The following is a 10,354-nucleotide window of genomic DNA, read 5'->3' as shown; positions in this document are numbered from 1 at the left end:
GCTGCTGCTGTTTGCGTGTGCAGAAGGTCTGCATTTGATTCTCAAGATTCAGGAGTTCTAATTTTCAATGCTGTAAGGGGAAGGAGTCCACATCAATCCAGTAAGATGACAGAGGATATTATGAGATGTTAAGCCAAATATAATTTTTCACTTTTAAACCTTCTGACAACTTCTATACATTCATATATTGGAACAAAATAAAATCTGATAAATACTGTATGGTCCAAAATTACTAAAATTGAATTTCAATTAGCAAATGAGTCTTTTTTCTTAGTTGGTTAAGCTTTCTTTGATTCCTTAATATGTTTTTATATTTTATTTTTACCTCTAGTGTTCCTCTGGCTGCAGCGTAACTGTCGATGCCGCTGTGGAACTGGTGGCTCACCTATGGACATGTAACATTTACTTCCATGTTACATGTCTTAAACTGCTGCCTAAAGGATGCAGTCCTTCAGCTAAATAGACATCACCAATGGGAAAACGCCTTGACAGAATCCCAGTAGGGCAAGGTGTGAACCAATAAGATTATATTCAACAGTGATTACTAGGAAAGTTGGCCTACAAAACAAGTCTTTTCTCCATTAATTACTATGAAGTATTCTAGGCAAATAATTCTTTTTCCTTTGTTTACAGACTTGCACCATGCCCCTCTTCTCAGTCATGACTTGGTCACCTTCCTGGGGTTTTAAAGAGATACGATGGTGTTCCCATGGCTACCAAGCAGCAAGATGACAAGCTATGGGGAAATACTACATTGAAGAGAAATATATTACATGGAGGCTTTAAAGAACTACATGGATTAAAGGCAGCAGCTTTTCTCCAAGACTACTGAGAAAATGAATTCGGCTCTTAAACCCTTGCTACCCAGGAACCTGTGTGCAAAGTCTCTCCATCCACTCAACAGATCTGCAGTGACCACTCTGTGTACTTTCCTCTGTGGTTACTAAAGACTGCCCCTTTTGCCCATGCTTCCATGGAGATTTCATTTTTACAAAGAACAATGCACAGGAGTGAGAACTCTGAAATGGATTTTGTGTTCATCATCTCAAGCCTGGCAGAAGGAACATGGCAAAGCAAGGAAATATATTTTTCAATCTTCTGGATGAAGAGTTCAAGTCTCTGGCAGTACAGAGCTGGAGAAATGCAGGCATTTATAAGCTTGTATGGTACATTATGAAGAGTGAGAGAGAGTTCTTTTTCATCTTATTGGCTATATGATCACAAATCAATAAAATCAATACTCTTTTTCAGATATCTTTCAGGTTTCTCCTAACATTTTCTTAGTGTCTGATTTTTTAAAATGAATTCAATTGCTTATGTTACAAAACCCTATGCCAGGTTTTTCCCATCTATCTTCTATAGATATAAGAAACAATTCTATATGTTGTGTGGTACCAAGTATCATTCCTATGTACAACCAGTAATAGCTAACCTCATCCCCTGGTGGTGAATGTCTCTAAATATTTCTATATATCCTCAGGAGACAAACATTCCCCTTCCTCCCATTGAGACCTGTGTTCCAGTAAAGAAAAATTGTTCCATTGGCATCTTTGCCATTGGGTAGAGAAATAACTTTATAGCTCACTCTATCATTCTGAGATTTATTTGTTAGTTAATTCAGAACATAGTGGATGTCTGTAACTGGGTATAAAGTAATGAAAAAATGCCTGTCATCTCTATGATCATAAAGCCTGAGGTCTTGAAGATGAAGCAACACTGAATCATAAGTGGAGGGCTAGGCCTGTGAAGACAGCTCCAGAAGGGAAAAGACAATGCTCCTGATAGTATGGTAAGCATAAGAACAGACAGATCCTGGCCTAGGGATCCTAGAATATGGTTATGTGGAGATGCTCCAGTATTTGTAGAATTCTAACTATTCTATATTAACAACATCTAAGTGCAACAGAGGAATCTAGGCTAACTTGTGACTTCATGTTTACTAACTCAGTAAGCCGCTCTTCTCCCAACCCTGAGGCAGGATGTAGATGGAGGCTTGCCTCAAGGCCTCTAAAATTCTTGCACAAATATGACTTTCCTAATGTTGTCCTCCCCAAGCCATCTTTAGTAAATAGTTTGGCAGCGTTAGGAAGAAGTCCTGATTCCCACGGGTTTAGGACTCTAAGGCCAAGGACAAGATTCTCAGGCAAACTTTTGGTTCTTACATCAGACAAAGTTTTCCTTCCCATTTCTGCACCCGAGCTTTAGTTGGGTCCTCCAAGACATTTCTAATGAGACCATCCCCCCAGTGACTGAATGTGTGAAATAGTCCTCATTATGACCAAAGTAAGAGAAGGAGGCGATAATGATGGCCTGTGGTCATGCGGAGCACAAACTCTGAAGGGTGTTAATGAGAGGAAGCGTTTTATTCCCGTCTCTATGGATTAGAGGCTGGAGGTAACCAAACACCAGGCAGGGTGAAGTACTAATCTGTCACTGAAGAACACTGGGCACTGGGTACGTGCAGCCAGGTTGTCTGGTAATGGCCTCAGAAGGTCACTGGGTTAGCGCATTATTGAATCAACTTGATGCTCTCCATCACTACTAGGGTTGACAAGTGTTTCTCCAAGTGTACGTTAACTGCTTGTGGGTGCTCGGAGTAGAGTGAGAAGTTGTAAGAAACCATTTTTTTTTCCTTCAAGTGCAGTTTAGCAAGTGTTTCCTTCCTCACCTACTAGTCAGACCTCAGGTGCATGCATGCTTGTCTAGTCACTGAGAGCACTGAAAGCTTCAGTTTTAGGACTGCATCTGGGGCTTCAGTCCACACCTGTTTGAGCATGTCTGTCCTCAGAAAGCCTCATTTTAGGCAAAGGATAAAAAAAATTCTTCAGATGCAAAAATAAATAAATAAATAAATAAATAAATAAATAAATAAATAATTTTTTTTTTTAAAGTACAGGATTTCTTTGAGTAGCCCTGGCAGACCTAGAACTTACAGAGATCCACCTGCTCTACCTCTGCCTCCCGAGTGCCAGGGAGACATGCACTACTACATCTGGCAAGAATTTCAATTACACTTTGGTCACAATATTATTTCTAAGCTTGAAATGTCTGTACTAGAAGCAAGGTCTACTATGTGCCCTCAATTTACAGTGTTTGAAAAATGCATACAACATACAGTTATGTGATCATATACATATTATCTCAAGTGAGTCCCTCCCCTTCCCAACCTCTGTCCTCACTACATAGCCCTGGATACACTGGAACTCACTACATAGACTAGACTGGCCTCAAACTCACAGAGACCTGATCACTTCTGCCTCCTGAGTGCTGAGATTTAAGCATGCATCACCACATTCAGGATATATATATATATATATATATATATATATATATATATATATCACCACATCTAAGATTATATATATCCTATATATCCTAATATATATATATATATATATATATATATATATATATATATATCCTAATTGATTGATTGCTTTCAAATCATCAGGCTTTATGTGGAGAACAAACTTCCCTGCTTCATCTTCATTCATGGTGATATCTGAGAGGTCTATACTCTTAATATGGATCTCAAGCAAATAAAGGACATTTTAAAAGTAATCCCCACCCCTCAAAGCAATGAAAAGAGAGGGGAAAAGAAGACAATGAATCTTGTACAGCCTTTCCTGTGCTTCTGCTTCTGAACCAAATCACACTGGTCTCATGGCATAAACACAAACTGTTCAGTAAGCTCTGCCACAGGCAATCCACTACCTTGTTACTGGGGGCAGGGTTATTTTTATTTGAACCCTTCATAATTGCTCCTCAGACTTTGTAGAATGTATCCTGCACAGTTTACATACTGTTAAATGAGAAACCTGCAGGAAGGGACAAGCCTGGATGCTCATCCTCTCTAGACCATATGGAGCTCATGGAGCATTGCCTTCTAGAGAGTGGCAGCATAAGGCTTCTCCCTCTCATTCCACTTTTCCTACTACCAGTGTGCTCAATTTGCTCCAAATGAATAAAGATTGGGTCATCAAGGCCATTTAATAAAGAACCCTAAAAGAGAAGGAAGCTTGGATCATCTTATTCATATATTCCTCAGTAGAGTGATGGACAGAATGTCCTCCAGCACACAAGACTCTAAATGAGAACATGAAGAGGTCTGCTAGAGTGTACCACCCACACCAGAGATCTATTGTGAACATACATTCTTCAGAGAAGTTGCACATGAACCCAATCACAGAGCCTCCAACTCCAGGTTTGGCACAGGGATGGCAGATCCCATCAAGAACACTATTAGACACAAAGAAAATCATTGCTCTGCTCTCCAAAGTCTCTTTTAATTTCCTCCTTATACTGGGGTGTGAGTGGGGGCTCTATAAAAAAAGGGAAAGGGGAAGAAAGAATGAAAAACAATATAAATGAACAGACTTTAGTTGGTCATGAGAAGTTGGGAGTCAGGGCAAAAAAATAACAGTGTTAAATTGTTATGATAACAATTAGAATGGACTTTGGAATGGCCTTTTTAATCTAGAAATTGAGTACCAAGCTGTAGAAACTTCCCATATAGTCATAAAAACTGGGGGAAAAGGATTGACTGGAACAACCTTCCACTTATGAATAGATGTAATGGTAATGACATTTTACATCTGCAATGTATCAAGTTCAAACTATCCCATAACTAGCGATGTGTTCACACTCCCTAGTTAGAGGAAGGGCAGACTAGCTCTGAAGACCCAAAGACCATTCTGTATGGTTTTCCTGAATATTGGGAAAATGTCCGACTGCATACCAAGATATCTCATTGAATTTTAAAAATCAAAACCAAATAGGGCATAATATTACTGAAGTAATTCTTAAATTCCACCTGTTTGATCACCACATGATAAAAATAAATGATTTGTTGATGTAGTCATACTTAAAGAGTAGCAACTTTGTTTCTGGGTCAGTGTTCAGATTTGATGTTCGTACACGAAGATATCCTAGTGGCAAGATGTAGGCAAGGACTTACCTGAAAGGATACACTTCTGAGATGCCTCCCTTAACACTGTTCACTCAATTTCTGCATTACAAAGAAGCTTGGAGTCCACAGAGGGAGAATCTGGGTGAGTGCATCAAAGTCTTGCATGAGGACTCACAATAGTAGATATTTATAAAGTAAATTACTCTTGTAATTATCTGGTTAAGCATCTCAACCTTTAGCATTGGCAGCAGTGGAAATGTTACACTCCATCTGAAGATAGAATGCCCCTTCTCCAACATATGTAAGTAAGAGAAAGCATATGGAACCAAATTAACTGAAAAACCAAAGAAAGGATCACAGTTTAACACACAGAGCAGGAAGTAGCTATAGGACCAAGAGCTAGTTTTTTCTCACCTCTCAGTGGAACCAGAGAAAAAGTCTATGTCCTAGAAAGAGTCTACAGAGAAAACAATGGAGTGAATATAATAAAATCAATCCTTTAATCCAGAAGGTTTCATCTGGATTAAAGAAATGCTCAAACATCAAAAGAAAGATTAACATCATGTGTTCTTTTTCATTAGTAGAAGATAAAATAAGGAGATTAGAAATTACTAGGGATAATTTCTTATTATGGGGGTTGAATCACTAACAGAGGTTTTTATTTGATCAACACATGCTTTGTATATATGTAGAAATAGCACAGTGAATCTTGAATAGACATAACAAATATATGTCAATAAAATCATTAACATGCCTACCAGAATAAAGACAACAAATGAATAGGCACTAATCTCAGATAACTATGAAATGAAATCACATAGACTTCTTAGAAAAGGGACGAGAGGGAGCTGACTTAGGACTAAATAATGACGAAATTCATCTTCATTATACTGCCTATTAGAAGGCAATAAAGAAAAGCTTTCTGAACAGGGAGAGAGCCAGTAGACAGGAGCACTTGCTCTGAGAGCATGAGGACCTGAGTTCAAATCTCCAGAACCCATGTAAAAGGCACCTGCCTACCCCCATGCCTGCACCACACACAGACACACACAGATACAATACACACACCAACACACACACACACAGACACAACACACACAGATACAACACACACACACACACATAGACACAACACACATACAGATACAACACACACACACAGACACAACACACACACACTTTGAAAAATAGATATGCTTTCAAAACTCTGAGAGATTTGGTATAATAGAAATACCATAAATATTTTGCAATTAAAGAATAAATACAATTGCAATATTTTACATATTTTATTAGAGCAGAGAATATATCGCCATGGATCCATAGAACCAGGTTGGTATAATTTTAAGAGCACTGCCAAGGAAATGCTTAGAAAAGAGAGGTTGTGGTGTGACCAGATGAGGAGCATTGGCTTTTCCTAAAGGACCACCCTTGGCCCTGTGAGCATTCAAAAACAGCAGACATGTGACTGGAACCTATACACCTTCCCAGACAGAATCACAATGTCATAACCAAATTCTACATGAGAAGGATGCTTCATATCATTCTAAATGGGCTTTCATGTCTAATATTTTGTGTTTGCCATAATGGTATGGTGGTTGACAAGAAAAAAGAATGTAGGAAGAAGTCTTGATTTGTAAATGTCCTTGCCCCCCTTGAATGAACCATAAACAACCTATACTTATGAGTTTAAGAAAATTCATGTCTATGACTTTTCACACTCACATGTCAGAAAGTTAGTATGCGGTATATCTGTAACAATGTCTAGCAGCCATCTGGATGCATAGGGGTCCATACTGAGCTATAGTCATTTACTGTGACCATGCATGTTCTTGTAAATACTTCTGGATTTAAAAGAAGGATATTAAAATATTTCTAAATTTAGAGGAAAAAACATGTTTGCTCAGAAAAATCCATTGACTAATCATTATATTCCATACACAGTGGAAGATCCCTGACAGAGGCATGCAAAGGAACAAGGAGAGGGAAGTAAATATGTGTGGTTCATTACAAGGCAGAGTGTAACTTGATAAACAGGATAAGCAACCTGGGTCCTCAAACCTCCGCTACTGTACAAGAAGGCTCTCAGGATCGATTTTGTCTTAAATTTTCATGCATAGAACACTTGCCAAGGTGTTGTTAAATATATAGGCCACGGAAGGTACATGCAATTCACAAACATGATCACATTGTTCTTCCTGAGAGCAGACTACTGCCCATGGTGAGTAACTTACGATTTGTTATCTCAGCTAATCTGAGGGTGAATAAATGGATTTGAATGTGCTAGTCTGGTTGGGGAGAGACTTAAAGATTCCGAAAGATCAAACAGTATAAAATGTCATAATCATAGTTTTGTTTCATGTATGGACAAAACTTGTGTTAATGACCCAAACAGTTTATCTGATACATTTTCTTCCTTCCTTCCTTCCTTCCTTCCTTCCTTCCTTCCTTCCTTCCTTCCTTCCTTCCTTCCTTCCTTCCTTTCCCTTCCCTCTTCTTTCTTTCTTTCTTTCTTTCTTTCTTTCTTTCTTTCTTTCTTTCTTTCTTTCTTTCTTTCTTTCTTTCTTTCTTTCTTTCTTTCTTTCTTTCTTTCTGCCTTAGAGAAAAAACATCTTGTACAACAAAGGTACTTTTGAACTAAGAAGTATGGATGAGAATATTGGTAGATTAGGCAGTTGTATTACTATAAATTAATTACTCCTTCCAATGTCTACATTATCTGTGAATCTCACTTATACTTTACATCATGACAATTATTTTGTCATGATATAATAAAGGTACATTGTAATTCAAAGAGCTCTAAGCAAATTGACAACTGTGGCTGGGACTCTTTGTCCTTGGTGAGTAGATAACATTTAGGAGTGACCTCATGTCCTTTGACTCTGAGGAAGTGAACACTCATTTCGAGGTTGTTTATATGTGAATGGATGTTATTACCTACGATGTTATTTTTCTTTACCATTGCCAACAACTGAACTAACATCGTTGATACTATGTTTCATGACTGAAACTGTACTTTGTGACACACGATTCTGAACAACACAGTGCACCTGTGTTTTCATCTCACACCTATGTTTTTCTTTCACATTTACATTATATTTTTTAAAAACACAGAAGAATGAAGATATGTTATATCCAGGGACTGTACCAAGAGAAATGGGGAAATTCCATAGTTTAAAATGTGTGTAAATATATATATGACTAACAATAAACAAAGAAAGAGATATGCATAAACATGTGCGCGCGCACGCACGCACTCACACACACACACAATTTTCTCAAGAATACTACAAGGAAAGGTTTACTAATCCATCAAATAGGGGGAAACTCAGAACAAACCTAAGCAGAACAAAACCACAGTGATAAAAGGCAAAGTGGGCCAGCATCCCCCCATTCTAGGGATTCTATCCTGTTAGAACTTTTACAACTGAATTTCAATGCTGTACTAATCAGGGAACAATTATAGCTGCATTTACTTGATTGGGTCTCAGCTGAAGCATAATGCTTCACTTTACACAAGAAGATCTGGGCACTCAGATTTCCTGCTGATGTTCTGCTGTGACTCTCCTTTCAATGCCTTGCTAAACCAAGAATCTACTCAGGAAACAAGTTGGTGCCTGAGGAATTCTCCCTCAAGATTCTGCCAGTGACAATCAGTCTGATGGCTTTTCGAAACCAAGGATAAAAGAAAGCATAAATCAGAGGGTTCATGGCTGAGTTGTAGTAGGCGATCCAAACTAGTATTTCATACACATACGTGGGTGTGATGAAGCCCAGGAAGGCATCAATGATGGAGTCAATGAAGTATGGCAGCCAGGAAAGGAGGAAGGCTGCCACTGCGATTCCCAGGGTTTTGGCTGCTTTCCTCTCCCTCTTGGCCACCCTGTCCTTGTAGCTGTCTGAAGACTTGGCCGTCTGGTCACTCATTCTCTCAATCCTCTGAGCCTGTTGTTTAGCAATGAGGAAAATCTTAGTGTAGACAGTTATCATGACAAGTGTGGGGATAAAAAATAACAGAAAATTGATGAAGACCCAACTTTGATTCACTGCGATTTGACAGCCTCCCACACAGGTGAGGGCAGTCACTAGATCCTCCAGTCCAGCTTTATTTTCCCCTGTGTAAAAGAGGGAAAAGCTGTAGATGATGGACAGGAGCCAGGAGAAGGCGATGCACTTGCCAGAAACAGACGCAGTGAACCTGGTGGGGTAGGTCAGGGGGTCACTGACAGCAATATATCTATCCACAGAGATGAAACACAGGTGAAAGATGGAAGAGTAACAGAATGACCCATCAAAACAAGAATGAAATTTACAGTAACTGTCCCCAAAGTACCAGCAGCTCTCCACAGACCTCACTGTGCTGAAGGGCATCACGGTCAGTCCCACCAAGAAGTCAGCACAGGCCAGGGATGCCACCAGAAAGTTGGCAGGAGAGTGCAGCTGTCTGAAATGAAGAATGGACATCATCACCAGGAGGTTTCCACACACAGCCAGCACAGCCCCAAAGCCAAAGACTGCATAGAGGATGAGGCGAGGGCCTGGGGAGTAAGGGTTCCTGATGCAGGATCCATTCAGGTTCTCATAGCACAGCTGGACAGATGTGGAAGAGACCAGATCTTCACTCATGATTCTGGCTAGATCTCTGAGAAAATTGTCATCCAACGTGTTCATGTATACTATTCCAGTTTTCAAAAATTCCTTGGAAAAAAATATAAAATATGTCAATAATTCCCACTAGTTATCCCCCTCATTGTACCTGTAAATCTTGATAGCCATGTTTAAGGATATATTTATACCTTCATTTCATAAAGCTAATTCCTTAATTATAGACAAGGTGTCAGTTTCTATCATCATTATTTTCTTCCTAACATTTGAGTTGTCAATTTTCATTATTACCTACAACGCTATTTCAATTTTCAAATGTGCTTCTGAATTACCTACTTCCTCATGTTGGAGAAACTAACGGGGCTTCCATAGTGCTCTGTTGTGTGATGCTTGCTTGCGCTCATCTTTTATTGGCATTACTTACCTAACTTCACAGACCCAAGAATGCCCAGAGCACGCCTTCCCTGCAGGAAAGTAGCTTAATGACTTTCAATACCTAAAGCCCTGAAGACCGAATCCCCACAGTGCAAAGAGGACAGTAAGAGACTTTTCAGCATGTTTATGCCACAACTAAATTCACACCCGTCTAATTTGTGATGACATCAGATCTTTTCTGGAGATGGAGATGGGAACAATAGCTACCCTGACCAGATCATTGTTCAAATTAGTAAGCCATGCTAATTCTCTTATTAATTATTTGAAATTGCCATTGTGTTTTTACAAGAACTTTTTTTTTTAATTAACAATTCTCACACTGACTGCCTTTAAAACGTCTTCAGATGATCTTTGGCTTTCCAGCTTTGCTTTTTTTTTTTCATGAAAGACACAAGATGCTAAATTAAT

The 10,354-nt window shown here is 39.0% G+C and overlaps 1 protein-coding gene across 1 annotated transcript; it reads right to left on the bottom strand.

Annotated features, from left to right (window-relative positions):
* Window positions 1-7,498: 7,498 nt before the first annotated feature.
* Window positions 7,499-9,894, bottom strand: LOC102906025 (trace amine-associated receptor 7a). Its single transcript, XM_006986687.3, has 2 exons — window positions 9,848-9,894; window positions 7,499-9,604 (listed from the first exon to the last, which is right to left on the bottom strand). The coding sequence occupies exon 2, from the start codon at window positions 9,575-9,577 to the stop codon at window positions 8,501-8,503; it is 1,077 nt and encodes a 358-aa protein (XP_006986749.2). The 5' UTR covers window positions 9,578-9,604; window positions 9,848-9,894; the 3' UTR covers window positions 7,499-8,500.
* Between the last annotated feature and the right edge of the window lie 460 nt (window positions 9,895-10,354).

This window comes from Peromyscus maniculatus, chromosome 16 (assembly GCF_049852395.1).
Source record: "Peromyscus maniculatus bairdii isolate BWxNUB_F1_BW_parent chromosome 16, HU_Pman_BW_mat_3.1, whole genome shotgun sequence".
Taxonomy (NCBI): Eukaryota; Metazoa; Chordata; class Mammalia; order Rodentia; family Cricetidae; genus Peromyscus; species Peromyscus maniculatus.
Note: the sequence above shows the minus strand (reverse complement) of the source record. Positions and strands in the feature narration are given on the sequence as shown.

Coding starts and splice junctions, on each gene's coding strand:
- LOC102906025 (XM_006986687.3), bottom strand. CDS start 9,577: ATGAACACGTTGGATGACAATTTTCTCAGAGATCTAGCCAGAATCATG.